Source organism: Hypomesus nipponensis, chromosome 14 (assembly GCF_054491055.1).
Source record: "Hypomesus nipponensis isolate SF chromosome 14, ASM5449105v1, whole genome shotgun sequence".
Taxonomy (NCBI): domain Eukaryota; kingdom Metazoa; phylum Chordata; class Actinopteri; order Osmeriformes; family Osmeridae; genus Hypomesus; species Hypomesus nipponensis.
Window position 1 is genome coordinate 1,976,816 of NC_140374.1, and position 16,850 is coordinate 1,993,665.

Here is a 16,850-nt window from a genome sequence, read left to right on the forward strand (position 1 = left end):
GTCCCTGTACTTACTGTAAGTCGCTCTGGATAAGAGCGTCTGCTAAATGACTAAATGTAAAATGTAAATGTGACTCAAATTATCTGAGGGAGTCTGGGAGTCGCATAATTGTGGCGCGACTAGTTACCACAGGCACCTCAGTTTCCTTGCAAAGTTTCTCTCAGTGATTTTTTTCCCCCAAACGTTGTTTTACATTCAATCATGATTCACATTCCAAAATGTCTTGATGCAGCTTGCCAACCGGCCTCTTGCATTGAGAGCAGTTGATGTTGAAACATTTCTGTTACAACAATTGCTGTTTGGTTGTTTCTGTGACAGTTTAGTTTAACCTGTCGAGTTGCACTGTACTGGGTGCTTACCTTTCTCACTCTGCACACACACTGAACTCCTTGACGGAGCTAAAATGAGGAAATGATTGGTCATGTTTTGAAAGGATCTTTTATGCTTTCACAGCAATGTAATAGCCTCCTCTGGAAGTGGTGGTATCTAATTGGATCAGGCGTGTATCTGCACAGAGACCACTTAAGCTTAGACTGTTTCCCACTACAGGATAAAGAGCATGTGTGATGTTACTTTCGATCACAGCCCCCGAACATGAGTCAAGCCTGATCAATGTCTATTCAGTATGGTACAGAGCCCCCTGGTGGAGATTTTATGCCACTGTCACATTGTTTGCAAAAAGGGATCCAAAAGGTCTATGTAAACAAAGGATTTCACGCTCGGTGACACTATTGAAATTTGAAGAAACAAGAGCAACCATTTTATTGGAATGTTTGGTCTGTGAATCTAGAAACTGTAAATACGTTTTTATTTTGTGAGTATTTTAAAATGTCAGTAGTCGTCATGGAATGGATACTCGGGGTGATTACTCCACCTGTGGACAGGAAAACATCGAACCAATCAAAAGAAAGAAACAATGTACATTATGACGTTTCATATGATGCATCATATCACATGATATTAACATCAACAGTATCTGATATGAACAGAGCTGCAGAACGCAGGACTCACATAAGCAACTCCACGAAGCGAATGTTCTTGTTCAGCCCTTCTATGGCCGTCATCTCCTCCTCAGTCAGAGAAAAGTCAAATATCTGCAAAGAAGTTCAAGGACGGTTAAGATCAACTGAACGCTGAAGTACAAAACGTTTCAGAGTGAAACATTACTAGTGTGTCACACTTGAACCATGCCCGCTATCTACGTCTGTACAGCAGGCATGCATGTGTTTCTAATGACCGTATGTTTCGTGATTCACTGTGATGTGTTTTTAAGCATCCTGTGAAGCCACAGGCATATTTGACACATTTGTGGACAAGAAAGATTGAAGCCATTCAAAGCAACCTGGAAGTTGCTGGTGATCCTGTGTTGGCTGAAGCTCTTTGGGATGACCACCACTCCTCTCTGGACGTTGAAGCGCAGAGCCACCTGGGCGCTGCTCTTGGCATACTTCCTCCCGATGGAGACCAGTAGCTCGTCCTCCAGGAGAGGAGGGCATTTCAAGTTCACCCTGGGTCGCAGACGAGACACTTATTACTGAAAGCTCTGTCAAGGGGCGCCCCCGGTAGCTAACCGGATTAGAGTGTGTGTGTACGGTGTGGGCGGAGGCCCCACTGCAGGGCCTGGGTCTGAATCTGGCCTGGGCCCCTTGCTGCCTGTCTTCCCCTCTCTCCCCCCGCTCTTTCAATCACACTTCACTTAATTCTGTCCAGTAAAGCATGAATAATGCCAAATATATCTATTTATATATATATATATGTATATATATATACATAGATATATAGATATATATATATATACATATATATATATACAGATATAGATATAGATATATAGATATATATATATGGCCCCCCCTGTGGCCCCCCTGAGCTGTCTTTTTTATTTTTTACACGTTTTTCTTCTTCTATTAGTCATCATGAACCGAGGAGGGGACATTTCAGCCTTTTTTGCCCCAGTAAATACAAAAGTGAGAGAAACATATCAAGTTACTGAGAGAGCTGAGGAGCTGGAAGAGGGAGAGCCAGAGCCGTTTGTATGACTTAAAATGTAAAGCAAAATTAAAGTATTTAATGTTTACATATCATTTGTGCCCGTTTTTTTTATGTGCCCCTCTGATTAAACACTGGTTTAATCAGTGACATTTGTCTAGAACCGCCACTGCTGCATGTGGACATGCTGCCAGACACGCAAAGTTAGTCAGAAAGAAAATGCAAATTGTGAGTTTTTCTAGTCCTTACCAGGAAGCATCCCGGGAGGTTCCTATTGGGCTGTAGCCCACAATCACGATGTCATTCTGACGGCAAAACTCTAGTAACTTTGGCTGTGTGAAATACGGATGACATTCAACCTGTAAAGAAAAACATACATAAATGGGCATACAACACACTGGTTAGGAGAAGAGGTTAACGACAAGTCTGCACTGCCATTGGAAGTGGACGCATGTACAGTTTCTCAGGAACAGAGACAAAGGTCATTAAGAGGGACGGTACCTGATTGGACACAGGCTTGTGCTTGAGGCCCGGTTTGTTGAGAAGCAGCTCCAGTTGTCTGCGGTTGAAGTTAGACACTCCCAGAGATTTGCAGAGCCCCGCGTCTTTGCAAGCTTCTAAAGCCTAGTTAGAGATCAGACATCTTTAACATGTACGTTCCTTCAGAGACAGATCTGATTTACTAAGGTGAGATAGACCTAAACTCCTTAGACAGAAACATAAAACAAACTCTTGGCGTTTCAGAGGACTTTGAACACAAAGTTGATTACTGCTATCACAAAGGTTGCACTGGTACCTACATCTGTGCAGGGAGGGTCTTATCTTGGTAATGTGTACACACACACACACACACACACTAACACAAGCAGCTCTGACTCAGTTGTAAACGCACAGCTGCTCTTTGCTCTCGAACACTAAAGAGGAAACCAAACTCACCTCCCATGTTGCACAGAGGTCTGTCTCATGGTAAATGTATTTCCCATCCTCATCTTTGGGATAGAACTCATCGCCAGGCTAAAGAAAACACATTTCACAAACGATGGACAATTCTGTTTTGTGGTTGCATTGGGTTCATCATGCTGGCTACAACTTGTGTTTGAAAGTGTTGCCATTATAACAAATGTAAAGTGATCTGAAGCTAACCTTAAAGGCAGTTGGAAGCTCAATGATGTAAAGATCCACATAGTCTAGTTGTAAGGTCTTCAGGGTCCTCTCAAGCGCAGGCCTCACCAGCTCCCGGCAATGAAAAGTGTTCCAAAGCTGAGTGAAAGTTAACATTAAAGAAGTTCAATTATTTTCAACGACAGGTTGAAGTGAACATCATGAAACAGCAAACGCGGACTGGGCTTCACCTTTCCGCAATAAAAAATGTCTTCTCTTTTGACGGTTCCATCTGCGATTTTCTCTCGTATGGCTTGACCTACTTCGTGCTCGTTAAAGTACACCAGAGCGCCGTCAAAATGTCTGTATCCTACATCAATGGCATGTTTTACGCACTCCAGTGCAGTCCCTTTGGGTGTCTGTCGGGAAACAAGGCCAGGCCACACAGATGAGCCTCACTGAACATAATACAAATACAGCTGTAGGAACATTGTGTTCGATGTTCCATGTCCAATGAATCAATACATGTATATTCAGTTACAGCAATTTTTCTCAAAACACTTATGCTCAAGCCCGTTGCCGAATAACGTGATTGAATCCCGGGCAGGGAACTACAGCTGTGGAGTCTTACCGTCCTAGGATCTCCGTATGTTCCCAATCCCAACAGGGGAATTAGGTTCCCATCGCTCAGGGGAACGCGGTGGTTCTCTGCCGTCAGATCCATGCTTGTGTGGATCTGTTTACCGTGGTTACACAGATTACTAAAGTACAGAGGTTAATCTGGAGCTGCTTTATCACAGGTTTGCATGGTAATGGCTGTAGGCGATTTTACCGCGGGTGCAGGGGGTTCGTTTGCATTTACACCCCCTACTGTTGGGATGAACCATTGGGATAAAAAAAACGATGAGGTGTGCTTAGAAAATTTTTGAGTGATGTCAGAGTTGTATGTTCTATCATGGTTTTTTGTACTCTAATGATTAATTTAAAATTCTAAGATCTAGTATTAATTTTGTTTGTAAGCAAAAAACTACCCTTTGCACCCCCAGTTTTAAAACCTAGAATCACCAATGGTAATGGCTGATGTATTGGGTAACCTTTGATCTTAAACATCATGCCTTTTCTGTGTTTCAGTGTCACTCAAGCAATATCATGGATGAGTTAACGATTTAATGTTTTTGAGTGTGCACAACCTATGTTCTCTCTAGTTTATATTTATTATTATTGTTTTCCCACCCTAACTAGTCCCTCCATGTTTGCAGTACAGATGGCACCCTGTGTCAAAATGTGCGTTTTGTTCCCGAAAGCTGGAAGGCTGGAAGGTTCCGTTGCACAGTGTAGGCATAATTAGATTAAGTGCAGAATTTATAGGTTCAAAGGCATGCACTTTTAATGCCTGGTAGGGTAGGCTACTCACACAGGTCGAACACAACAGCCTTCTGATCCAGAATATCAGCTATCCTGAAAACGGACCAAAGGCTCACATGCCTATCGCCTTCAAAAGGCAAGTACTAAAACCTCTATGTATGATCATCAAAGTAAATGTTCTCACAGGTTAGCAGAGGGTGCATTTCAGGGCAGGGCTGTATTGTGTCTTGCCAAGAATTGCACCCCCTGTTAACTCTGACTAGGAAAGTGCCACATGCATGAACCTTACTCTGGTTCCTCACACTAGTCCTCTCAATATACAGTGAAAATCATTTGATGCTGGGATATACAGAACAGACATTTCAGGGCAGTGCTGTATTGTGTCTTACCAAGAAATGAAGCAAAACCAAAAAATCTTTGCACTCGATCAAATTCCAGAACCCTGTCTCTTGACGTTTTGTAGATCTGTGTGTTTTGTCACCCAGTATTTAAAAAATCTTGTTCTGGTTTAAAGCTATTTTGCTCCTGTTTCTGTAAAATTGCTAAACTAGTGAAATGACGTCCTGATATACTGAAATGCCTTCCAAATATACTGAAACGACTTTCGGATACTGAAATGCCTTATGGATACTGACATGCCTTATGGATACTGACATGCCTTATGGATACTGACATGCCTTTATGGATATCGTGTAAACGATTTTACACTCTTACGTTCTCAAAGCTTCTTACTCATCCTTATAGGATTTGAGCATTTCACAGGGGTGTTGTAACAGTTGTGGTCACATAAAGCAGCTATGGGGTTATCAGAGGTGTCAAGTAACAAAGTACAAATACTTCGTTACCTTACTTAAGTAGAAATTTGAGGTATCTATACTTTACTGAAGTAATTATTTTTCAGACGACTTTCTACTTCTACTCCTTACATTTTCACGCAATTATCTGTACTTTCTACTTCTTACATTTTAAAAATAGCCTTTTTACTCCAATTTCAGTTCGGCTTGTTTTCATTCCGGCTTGTCCTTAAAAACACACACAGAGAAAAATTATCCAGAAAAATGGTGCCATCCGGATAGAGTGACTTTGATTGTGGTTGGATGAGAAGTATAGTATCTAGTATAGATACTATACTAGATACTATAGTATCTAGTATCTATACTTCTACTTGAGTAATAAATGTGAATACTTTTGACACCTCTGGGGGTTTTGCAGCATGTCATGTGGTATGTTTACAGACCACTTCAGCTCTGACAACTATCTTGCTATCATCATCATACTGTATGAATGTTTAAATAATTATGTACGCTGTGTATTTCACCCATTTCATAAAATAATAATGATTTAATTTCAAGCGGGCTTCATAGAATGGATCATTTCCTCCTATCACAGCGCTTACTGTGGGTGACCCCACCCATCTCGGATACTGCAGCTTGCGCGGAGCAGACTGGGAAATATCCCAATGTGGACATTCTGCATCCATTCACGCGCGCCTACAACCGCTCAGCTGTAGCATCATTGTAACTAACGCATGCACGGACGCAGCGAAACATATATGTATTATTGTCATAATAGCCTTTGCAACTCTGTAATCAACAGTAGACTGTAGAATAGAAAGCAGAGCGCACAAATGAATGTATGAAGATAGCGCGACAAGGGTTTTTTAGAGCGCGATGCTGACAGCTCGAGGCACCTGGAGAAAATCATCTAGGTGAAGTCTACTGTGTAAACGATGGTTAAGTAACGTTAATACCTACTGCGATATTATAGCTGGATTATTTGCCTCTTGATGTCATAAAGAAAGCGATGGAGGAAAGTACGGAGATACCAGACTTGGATGATGCGGCGGTGATCTTTGTAGAAAACGAGGCTAAATGTCTGTCCGTCCGGGGGGAGGCACTGAAGATGCATCCGCGCACCTCGAACGTATTGGACACCTGTCCCGTTTGTCATTCTCATTTTCACAGTAGAGAACCGAAGCTGCTGCCTTGTCTACACTCCTTCTGTATGACATGTTTGCCCTCGCCCTCAAGAAATCTGGCCATGCCCGACCCAACGGCGAACTCCCAGTTTGACAGAGCAACGAAACCACGTGAGTTGCTCTTGTTTACAAACATTTGACAAATGGGCGTTATGAAGATTGCATTTCGAGTGTAAAAACACTCTCTCTCCTTCTCCCAGATATATCCGTTTTTTTTATTTATTATAACCTTTATTTAACCAGGAGAGACCCATTGAGATTAAGAATCTATTTTTCAGTGGAGACCTGGCCAAGATAGCCAGCAGCTTAATACAAAAATAGTTACACAAATACAAAATCAGACAAAATATAGGAGTTAGTGTGGTAGCAAGGTACATTAAAACATTTACATTTTAAGGAATCTGTCTCTAGCTCTTTCATTTTTAATTTAAAAGCATTAAGCGAGATTATTCCTTTAGTTTCAAGACATCCGTTACTTATAAACGTTGTTATAAATGAAAAAAAGAAGTATGTAGGCTAACCTTATTTCTTCTTCCTGATTGTAGTCAACGTAATTCGATGTCCAGTATGCAGGCAGGAGTGTATGGAGGTGGACGTCATGGAGAACTACTTTGTCAAGGACTCTGGGGAGATTCCTAGCACTGTTCAGAGGACTGTCCAGGTTGGTGATGCATGCAGCAGTAATGAGGTTGACTGAAAACATTGAGGATAGGATAGGCAGGGAGAACCGTAGTTTCTGACATATGACCTTGTTCCTGACCTTAGTATACATATTGTCATACATTGTTGTATTTCGATAGAAAAACTGTAGATACTGAAAAATGCGACGCTTTTATCCATTGATATGTACTGGGGGGATTTGAACTTGTGAGGATGCACACACCCACCTATGGAGTGAGTAGTTTGTGGGTTTCCATTGATCAGATGTATCTGTATAGCCCTTTTTCCAAGCAATGTCACAGAGGGCTTCACACACGCCCGTAGAACTGCACCTAAACCAACCTAAAGCCTCTTGGATCTGTCCTGTGCTACCTGGGCTCTCTGTCCACAGATCTGCATGAGCTGTGAGGACAACTCTGTGGCCTCAGCCTTCTGTGTGGACTGTGTGGAGTTCCTGTGTTTCACCTGTGTGGAGGCGCACCAGAGAGTCAAGTTCACCAAGGACCATACCATCCGGCAGAAGGAGGAAGTGGCTGAAGGTACTGCTTTCTGTCTCGCTACGGCAACAGCAAACAGCAATGATCTGGGTTGACAAGGGGAGTTATGAGCTGTTTTGTTTTGCGTTGTTTCGCGTGCGTTCGTGTTCCAGAAGCCCGTGGCGTGTCCAATCAGAGGCCAGCTTTCTGCGACGTCCACAAACAGGAGCCCCTGAAGTTGTTCTGTGAGACGTGCGACCTGTTGACCTGCCGGGACTGTCAGCTGCTCAAGCACAAGGACCACAAGTACGGTCAGCCTGCCTGCGTGTGTACATCTCCCAGACGCCGGCGCACAATCTGTGTTTAGAAACCATGTGGTCTGTCTCCTCACAGTTATCAGTTTCTCGAAGACGCCTACAAGAATCTCAAACGACACATGGAGACCGTGACGAACCAGCTCCAGGAGAAGAAGAAGGTTGTGGATGAGATGTCCAGTTCAATAGACAAGGGGTACGGTACCGTTTGAGCGGCCGCACGGTACAAAAACGGTTTGATTCTTTTCTTATGTTATGAAGGATGTCATTGGGTATGCTTCCAATGTGTGTTTCTTTGCATAACTGTGTTTCAGACTCTCTCAAGTGGATGAAAACCGCACGCTGGTTCACAATGAAATCAAGAAGGCCATCTGCAGTTTGATATTAGAAATCAACAGAAAGGGAAAGATTCTGGTGAATCAGCTGGAGGTGTGAGCCTTCTTGAAAGTTCCTTGTGTGAATGTTGAGAGCTGCAATAGAACCCACGTGAACCTGTTATTATTTGGAGTTATAAAAACATGATGTTTTCAGTGGTTAGGTTGAGTGACACATTTATGAGAAATCTGTCATTTCCTTGTTTCCCTAAGGCGCTGACGAAGGACAGTGAGACCGTTCTGAAGAAACAGAAGGAGGACATTGGCTACTTGTCCAGGCACCTTGATCATGTGATTAATTTCACCCAATGGGCAACAGCCAGAAACAGTAGCACTGCCCTCCTGCATTGTAAACGCTTGGTATGATGTGCTTACAGCCAATCACTAGCCAGTTTTATAATGGTATGGGGGAGGAAATGCAGAACACATGTCTTGTGCCTCTCTAACCCAATGTCTTCCATGGGAATTATTAATAACATCCCTTCTGTTGCAGATTCTGTTTCAGATTGGGAACCTGCTGCGGGCTAAATGCAATACCTCGTTTGCACCGCAGAGCACTTTGCGCTTCCAGTGTCGCTCTGGGTTCTGGGCCTCCAATGTCGACCTGGGTAAGACTAGGAGACAGTGAGGGATATTTAAATGATTGAGGAATTGTAGTGGTCGTGCAAGTGAATAATAACATTGATTGTTTTGGTGGAGTTAAGTATTGGTGGTTTAGTGCTTTTCAACAGGTACCATTTTTATGTTTTAGTACTGTTTTCTTTTTTGGGGGGTGGGTGGGTGGGTGGGGGGGGGTAGATATAACCAAGGTGTAAGGAACTGTGGTAGTGGTAGAATATTTTGGTATATTGTGGTCTAAAGGGTGCAGAGGTTCGTAAATTAAAGATGGCGTTTGTGAGGAGCAGCTTTCCCACCCTGCTTGTTATGCAGAAACAAGCTCTCTGTGTTCCTGTCCCCTCAGGCTCCTTAGTGGTGGAGAACCTCCCCAGCCCCTCTCTGGGGGGAGGCTACCAGGGCCTCCATCAGCAGCTCCCCCTTCCCAGACAGGGCCCTCAAGGCTCCCCCTCTGGCCCTCCCCCAGGGCCTCCACAGACCCACCCAGCCCCCCACAGCACCTTGGCCCAGCTCCAGCTGCAAGTGGAGAAGCTGGCCCAGCAGCCGCACTGGCAGCCTCCTCCCCCACCCTGGTCCTGGTACCAGAGTCTGGGGCTCCAGAAGCCCGCTCAAGGACCCCTCCATGTGGGCTCCCCATCCCAGACTGGCCTCCCGGTGCCCCAACCAGGCCGGAGGTTCATGCCTCCACCTTCCAACCACCTCAGCCCCACAGGCAGTCTGCCCAGCCCTGGGTTTGCGCCCCAGGTGAGAGTGCCTGTGAGTGTGTGCGTCTGTGGTCGAGTTTGATTGACAGAGAATCCTAACAGGCCAAGACAGTGGACGTTGTTGTCCTAAATCGAGCGGACAGCCTTCACATTTCAGGCAGTGTACACCTAGACATGTCAAGATAGGTTTGAATCATCACTTGGCACGTGAATCAAATTCATGGACGGGGAAAAGGCTCAAATCTACATTAGCAGCAGCTAACGTGATAAAGACCAGACTCGCGTCCCCTCGGAGGGGTGATAGATATGTCTGGTCCCCAGGGTTATTTAGTCTAGCTTCCTGCTTGTTAGAGTAGGAGGATCAGGAGGACAGTGCTTTTGGCCTTCAGGTTGGTCGCAGCAGTTGCATCATGCTGATATGAACAAGCTGTTGGGGTTGCGTCAGCAGTAGTGGGATCGTTAAGTACCACTGGTTGCAAGCCTTCGAGTGGACTTGGGGCGTTTTCACAGTTTTAACTGCGCAGTCGGGAGAGAAAAGCTGTACTGAAAGCACTTCCTGTTTTCTCAAAGGACTTCAATGTGCTTGAGATACATCACTCTTTGTGCTCTGTCACACACAAAGCAGAAATGGTACATGTTCTTCTTTTTGTGTTTAAAGAATCCAAAAGAGGTTGTCCTCTCCTGGGAACTGTAAGCCACTGCTTGCACCTGTAAGGCTGGCGGCAGACCAAACAAAGAGGCTGTTTTGCAACTAAGTACTTAAAGCATAGCAGTCTGGAACACTGAAGCACAGTGTTTATTATGAGGGTGTTCTGCTCTTTGTTATGGAAGCACAAGGCCCCGGCCCAGACCAGACCAATGACAGGGCTTTGGGGAAGCAGGATGCCATGCTGTTAGATCTCTCCGTCAACACAGACTCACAGGAGATGACCTGACATCGTCCGTCTGCCTGTCCGTCTGCCTGTCCGTCTGCCTGTCTGTCTGCCTGTTTGCCTGCCTGCCTGCCTACCTGCCTGTCTGTCTGCCTGTCTGTCTGTCTACCTGTCTGTCTGTCTGCCTGCCTGCCTGCCTGCCTGCCTGCCTGCCTGCCTGCCTGCCTGCCTGCCTGCCTGCCTGTCTGTCTGTCTGTCTGTCTGTCTGTCTGTCTGTCTGTCTGCCTGTCTGCCTGTCTGCCTGTCTGCCTGTCTGCCTGTCTGTCCTCAGACCCCTGTCATTCTTAGCCCTGTGTGGGTGTGTTTACCCCGGCTCCTAGGCGGTCCTGCCCCTGAGAGGAATGGCTGGCAGCTCTGGTTTCCAACCCCCGGATCCCTTCCAGCTAGCCCCTCTCCATTCCCACAGCGCCCCCCTCCTCAGCAACAGCAGCTTCAGCTCCCCTCACTCTCATCTACAGGTACTCTCATCACTTCCTGGAAATCTATTCAATCTTTCTGACACGCAACTGTCAGTGGCTCTCGTTGAAACAAATTCATTCATTTGCCATTGTTTCATGTTTTTTGTTGTTGTGTTATTCTGTCTGTAATGTCTAGACAGAGTCTCTGTATCTAAGCCAGAGGAGCGATGGTGTTGGTCCTGTACAGATACGAAGACCCAGCTTCTCCCAAACCTTACCACCCTTCCTACCACACAGGAACGGTTTGTACTCACATCGCTGATATCAGTTTGACAAACCGTGCTTGCACATTTCTTGTTGTTGTTGAAGAATGGCGGTTTGCTGTTTCTCTCCCAGCAGAGGGACCGCAGAGTTCCCAGGGGCTGCCAGCTGTGTCCCGGGAGGAAAAACCAGGGTGAGGTGACACACTTTCTCTCTTTCTCTCCCAATCAGGCAATCGCAATCCAGGCTGTCGGTCGATCGCAGTGTGCTCATTGATCGTGAGAAGATTAAATATAAAAATGACAAAATTAAGACACAAAAATCTGTTCCTGTAATCCCTTTTTATTTTAACGTTCAACAGCCTTTTATCCACAGCAATGTCTGAGATGTCTGATTTACAGAAGTCCCCATCTAGAGACTGTGCCCGTGTATTGTGGACAGAAGTAGCGAGTCGAGATGTGAGGCTGGTAGCTAGCGCTAGCTACGTAACGTTGTAAGAGATGTAACCTCTCCCCTCTCTTCCCTCTCTGGCGGTCTGAAGGATTGTGTCCTGGAGGCAGGCAGAGACGCAGGCCAGCGCAGCTCAGACCTCAGCTGCCAAGAGGAGAAGAAGATTGTCCCCTGGACCCGTCATCGTCATTAAAGACGAGCCAGAGGAGGACATGAGCTACGTAAGGCCTTGAAGTTCACACTGCCCAAACAAACAACAACAAACTACACCAGCAGCCACCAGTTTTTGGGTTGTGTCGGTTTGGTGTGATGTGCCTGTTGGTGTTTGTCGGGGCAGTGTGAAAATGTCAGTTATCTCTCCAAATGTTCTAAACCCACCAGCCAACAGGAGAATGTTTGGTGTTTGTTGGACATTGTTGGTGAACCGTGTAAACTTTTAAGAGGAGAGACTGGAAAATAAGAATCATCCAAATGCTTAAAAATGTGCAGTAGGCTAGAAGTTCTTCACGATGGTGACATCTTTGTCAAGATTTGCAAAAACTCACTGATAAATACCTCAGATCTGCGAGTTTTCGAGAGGGGTTCCGTGTATGAAATGTGTTTGTGCTGGTGTCTTTCAGATGCAGGCCTACCAGAAAGCCAACCTCCCAGACAGCACAGGGGTCCAGGCCCCTCCTCTCCACACTGGAGAACACATCCAGACTCACCCTAACCCTCCTCTCCACGCTGGAGAACACATCCAGACTCACCCTAACCCTCCTCTCCACGCTGGAGAACACATCCAGACTCACCCTAACCCTCCTCTCCACGCTGGAGAACACATCCAGACTCACCCTAACCCTCCTCTGGACAATCAGGCTAAGACCCCTCCACAACCTCCAGAGATCGGAGGGGGCCCTGCCCAGCCCGAAGGCCCCCAGCAGACAGCCGTGGCCCCAGCCGTGGCACCAGAGAAGGACCCTAACAGAGACCGCTGTGCTGTGTGCCAGACTGAAGGCAAGCTTCGGAGTTGTGACAAATGTCCCAAAGTCTTCCACCTCACTTGTCACATCCCAACCCTTCCCAGATCTCCCAGGTTTGTATATGTATACATACTGTACATTTGCGGAGTACGAACCATTCAATAACTGAATTATTTTTTGCTTTACTTCCTGTTTGTTGTTATTTCCTGTCCGCGGCTCATTGGTTCTGTGGTGTTGTCCTTCTAGTGCGGAGTGGCTTTGCACCTTCTGCAGAGAACCGTCACTACTGGAGAGGGAGGATGGCCGCGTCAGACAACCAGAGCCCGTGAAGGAGGAACCCCTCTCTGAGCCCAGACTGTCCCCGGTGAACAGGAGGGTTGGTTATTCCACCAGTTCACTCTCTTCTCTTCTTCTCAAGGCTGGTGTCGTCGTTTCTGTGAAGCATCTGAAAGCAAACTGTGTCTTTCTCTCCCTCCTCAGAAGTGCGAGCGTCTGCTGCTGTGTCTGTACTGTAGCGAGCTGAGCGCAGGCTTCCAGGAGACTCCCCTGGTGAGTGGAGAGACTGGGAGGAACCAACACAGATGTGTATTGGCTGCACGAGGCCTCGCTCTGACCAATCACACACAGTCATACTGTTGGAGTACAGTCCAGTTTACTCACTAGTAACCTACCTTGTAAAGAACCTTCAGTATGTCTACAGATCTCCAAAGACGGATGACTTAGTAGGCCCTGTTTCTTAAATATCCCATCGATTTCTTAAAAAAACGATGATGTTTATTACTCATTATCAACCATTATGATTGTTCTGTTGTTGTTGCTAGGTAATGCCAGAAGACACAGGGGCCGTGAAGGCACATATGAATCTGGCTACGGTGAAGAACAAGTTAGAAAGCCCCTCGAACCCAGACTACCACAGCCCTGCCCAGTTTGTATCAGACATCAGACTCATCTTCAGAAACCCTGCGGCCCATCAAGAGGTAGGAAGCCCTGCAGACCACAGGACACACCTCCACGTTACCTTCACTCGACGCATCACTCGACGCTCACCCTCATAATAACCTATAAACGGTGTTGTTTCCGTCTGCGTGACAGCCTGGCTCTGAGGCGGCCACAGCTGCCAGAAAATTGGAGCGGCTGTTTGAGGAGCAGCTGAAGGTCGTCTTCCCCGACCGAACCTTCCAGGAAGTGAAGACTGAGGTCACAGGTCCCGTGACCCCTCCGGTCTCTCCTCCGTCGACGCCCGGCCTCACCCCGGCCTCTGAGCCCCTCAGCAGGTGCTCTGAGCCCCGGGGCGCGGCCTCTCCAATCAGCACCCCGAGAGAGGAGAGGGAAGCCGCATAAAAGGCGCAATTCATCTCGACGAATCTTATCTTTCGTCACTCCCTGATGTACTGTCACCTTTCACGTCAGTCAAGTCCTGACCCAAAAGCGGTCCATCTCTTGAGAGGGACAGAGTAATTGTACTTAGCCGCAGTTTTCTAATTTGGGGGGGGGGGGGGTATGAAGGAACTATTTTGCACAATAAATGTGAAACAGGGTATCAAACCGTTGACTCTCCTGCATAACAACGCATTGTTAGGGATGATGCAGTTTACAGTAATTGTGTTGTAATACTGTGACTACCCTGACAATTACACGGAGATCGAGAAAAAGGAATTCTCTCCCACTGGTTTGGTGTTGCGCCATCCTGCCTGGCAGAATCTGGTTCTTGTAAAGACTTTGTGAATCTTACATGGAACTGAAGACTGTGACAGGGTCAAGCCCTCTTAGACCAGCAAACTAAAAACATGTTGTAGGAATCAAACCAGCCTGATAAAGCCTAAGACGATGTTTTTATTGTGAAACTGCATGCATTACATCATGAAGATGTTAGTTCTGTGGTCTAGTTGCTCACTGTTCTTGGACTGTTCTTGGTTACCTTATTTTTGTTGTGAAAGTGCCATAACGTACATGATTTATGTATTTATTTGAAAGTTTTCATACTATGTTTATGTTGCACATGCACTTTATTATTATTTTTAGATCCCTTATGTTGTAAAAACATATCACCTTAATGGAACATCTTTTTATTGTTTGCCAGTACGTGTGACTTTAAAATAGAACTTTTGTGAGTCAAACTGCTGTTGGCTGTAACCTTAAATATGATGATCAACATTTGATTGGATGCGGTTCATTCATCTATGATAGTATGGTTAGTATGTTTCTACAGACAATACATCTGTTGGCGTGGGTCATTTATTAATCTACTTTTTTAATAACGACTAATACCTTGAAAACCAAAACATTTGGTCAAATATAATGTGCGTACAAGTTAACTTGCAGTTGTTCACATGTTGGAATTAAATAATAATGAAAAATATAAACCCTAATCTAAAATGTCCTGTTTGTTCTCACATAACTGGTCCTGAATGACTTTGTTAACAGAGTTCAATGAACCAGCCCATGGCGAAAATCTGGTATCAACTTTGGGGGGGACAATTTTATAAAATGTTCTCATGAGCAATACCTGAGCGAGACACCAAAATGACTGCCGTAACACAGCACATTAAAAAAGATATAAAAAAATATTGAAATAACAAATTTAAGTTAACAGTGATTTATTGTGGGGGACAAATCATATTTTTCCCAGAATGGGGGGGGGGGTTGTGTGTCCCCCAGGATTTCCGCCTATGGAACCAGCCCCCCCCCCCTTAGTGTGTTCAGGACATGTTGTACAGTAACAGTAAATGATGTCCTTGAGCCATTAAGCACAGGCCTCATACTGCCTGTGTTCGGGTCCCACTGTCGGGTCACAACAACATGACTTCCAACAGCATGTTCTGCCCTCCAGAAGATTAGCACCATTCAACGTTGACCTCTGAGGCTCTGATGTCCTTCTCTGAGCCAGGAGCCAGTCCTGGCTGCTGTTTCTAGTTAAAATCCTGACGGGGGTGAGGAGGGGGGAAATGGGGAGGGGGAAAGAGGCAGTAGAATAGATAGAATGGAATAGAAGAAGATGAAAGCAGTGATTTGGGAGGTTAGGGGAAGAAGCACATTACATGTGCTCCTTGGATCCCCTCTCTGCTGTGGTGAACCACGATCCAGTCTGGGTCTAGGTCAGGGTGTGTCCTGAGCAGCCTTACATGGTCAAAAAAGCCCTCTCCCTGTGGCTCACTTGATTCCTCACCAGAAGACAGATAAGATTAATAAAACAGGACAGCTGTGAAAGTAAGGTCTGTTGTTTCTTGGCAAATTCAGTATGTTTGTTCAGAAGATGCCACATCGCGCTGTTTGTGGTGATTGCGTCACACTGAAGGTGGTGGAAGGGTTTGCGAGTGCTAAAGCCTGCACGCAGCTCAATTTTATTCCAGGTGTTTGATAGTGATTTCTGACGTTAAAATGACATATTGATCAGTCAACGTTTTTCCCAGACATTCGTTATTTGACGCTATGTCTTGGTACAGTACATTTAAGTCAATGTCCATTGGTTGAAAAAGTAGCACGGATTGTTTTTCATCTGTTTCAACCCATTACTCTCAAACCTTCTGTAAGAAAAATTAGATTGAGACTACTGCAGTTTCTCACCACCGTAAGAACGACGTACTGCATGATTGAGGCATTTGTCCTGTCTTTGTCTTATGATATATCTCTCGACAGTCTGTGAGGTGGTGGAGACATGACGGGCTGTGGTTGGATGGTCGTTTACCGCTGCCTCTGTCGCTATGCCCAGAGCCAGAGGACTGATTGAATTTGCAGAGAGCCTTAATGGCTGGTATGAAAGTTTTATTACGTCCAGCAATTATTTTTTTCGTCCTTGCCAGGTATTGGCACATACGAAAGGTAATAATGCCCTCCAACAAATTGAGAAACCTGAGGAGTGTCTAAAGGCTATATAAGCATCTGTTTATGGCAACCTTTGATGAGATCAATCAATCATTTTCCTGGGGGGTAATTTTATCAACCTCAAACACTGCATGGTGAACAATTACACAAGTCTGTCTTCTGAAACGGCTCGTAAATTTAATGCGGACTTTGCATTGCATGTTTGGAATTTCTTTTAACCGACTAATCATGAAGACTGAATGGATTGCCGTCTGAACATAGCCACAACAGATTTTTGATAACCACAAAACTGCTCCAGATGTTCTTTAATACTGGGAGATCGTGTTGTCATAGACAGAGCAGTCTGACTGAAGATGATTAACATAGCAAACAACCTGAATCAATAGCTGTGGTTCACATGCAGTACACTTTCAAAGCCAAAGTTTTAGTGTAGCCTATATTACAATTCA

At 45.3% G+C, this 16,850-nt stretch overlaps 2 protein-coding genes across 3 annotated transcripts; one reads left to right on the plus strand and one right to left on the minus strand.

Moving 5' to 3' along the window:
• Window positions 1–731: 731 nt before the first annotated feature.
• On the minus strand, window positions 732–3,887 carry LOC146258136 (aldo-keto reductase family 1 member D1-like). The gene is made up of 9 exons (XM_084672301.1): window positions 3,722–3,887; window positions 3,342–3,509; window positions 3,133–3,249; window positions 2,926–3,003; window positions 2,491–2,613; window positions 2,239–2,348; window positions 1,343–1,508; window positions 1,012–1,094; window positions 732–874 (listed from the first exon to the last, which is right to left on the minus strand). Exons 1-9 carry the CDS (start codon window positions 3,812–3,814, stop codon window positions 832–834), a joined length of 981 nt encoding a protein of 326 aa, XP_084528427.1. The 5' UTR covers window positions 3,815–3,887; the 3' UTR covers window positions 732–831.
• Window positions 3,888–6,181: 2,294 nt separating this feature from the next.
• Window positions 6,182–14,895, plus strand: LOC146258137 (transcription intermediary factor 1-alpha-like). Of its 2 annotated transcripts, none has more exons than XM_084672298.1 (18): window positions 6,182–6,544; window positions 6,979–7,094; window positions 7,485–7,632; window positions 7,743–7,875; window positions 7,963–8,079; window positions 8,198–8,312; window positions 8,471–8,617; window positions 8,751–8,865; window positions 9,219–9,616; window positions 10,829–10,966; window positions 11,103–11,208; window positions 11,303–11,360; window positions 11,709–11,838; window positions 12,238–12,692; window positions 12,826–12,955; window positions 13,060–13,128; window positions 13,401–13,556; window positions 13,672–14,895. In XM_084672298.1, the coding sequence occupies exons 1-18, from the start codon at window positions 6,259–6,261 to the stop codon at window positions 13,918–13,920; spliced, it is 3,066 nt and encodes a 1,021-aa protein (XP_084528424.1). In that variant the 5' UTR covers window positions 6,182–6,258; the 3' UTR covers window positions 13,921–14,895. The 2 variants fall into 2 exon arrangements, with proteins under 2 accessions (XP_084528424.1, XP_084528425.1); XM_084672299.1 differs by having other exon boundaries at window positions 11,306–11,360.
• The last annotated feature ends 1,955 nt before the right edge of the window (window positions 14,896–16,850 follow it).

Bases quoted from the DNA above. Each gene is read 5' to 3' on its own strand.
- LOC146258137 (XM_084672298.1), top strand. From the start codon at position 6,259: ATGGAGGAAAGTACGGAGATACCAGACTTGGATGATGCGGCGGTGATC. The intron at 6,545-6,978 runs GTGAGTTGCTCT...TCCTGATTGTAG, and splicing joins TGACAGAGCAACGAAACCAC to TCAACGTAATTCGATGTCCA. The intron at 8,313-8,470 runs GTGTGAGCCTTC...TGTTTCCCTAAG, and splicing joins TTCTGGTGAATCAGCTGGAG to GCGCTGACGAAGGACAGTGA.
- LOC146258136 (XM_084672301.1), bottom strand. From the start codon at position 3,814: ATGGATCTGACGGCAGAGAACCACCGCGTTCCCCTGAGCGATGGGAAC. The intron at 3,250-3,341 runs GTGAAGCCCAGT...ACTTTCACTCAG, and splicing joins ACATTTTTTATTGCGGAAAG to CTTTGGAACACTTTTCATTG. The intron at 1,095-1,342 runs GTTGCTTTGAAT...ACTTCTTTGCAG, and splicing joins GGATCACCAGCAACTTCCAG to ATATTTGACTTTTCTCTGAC.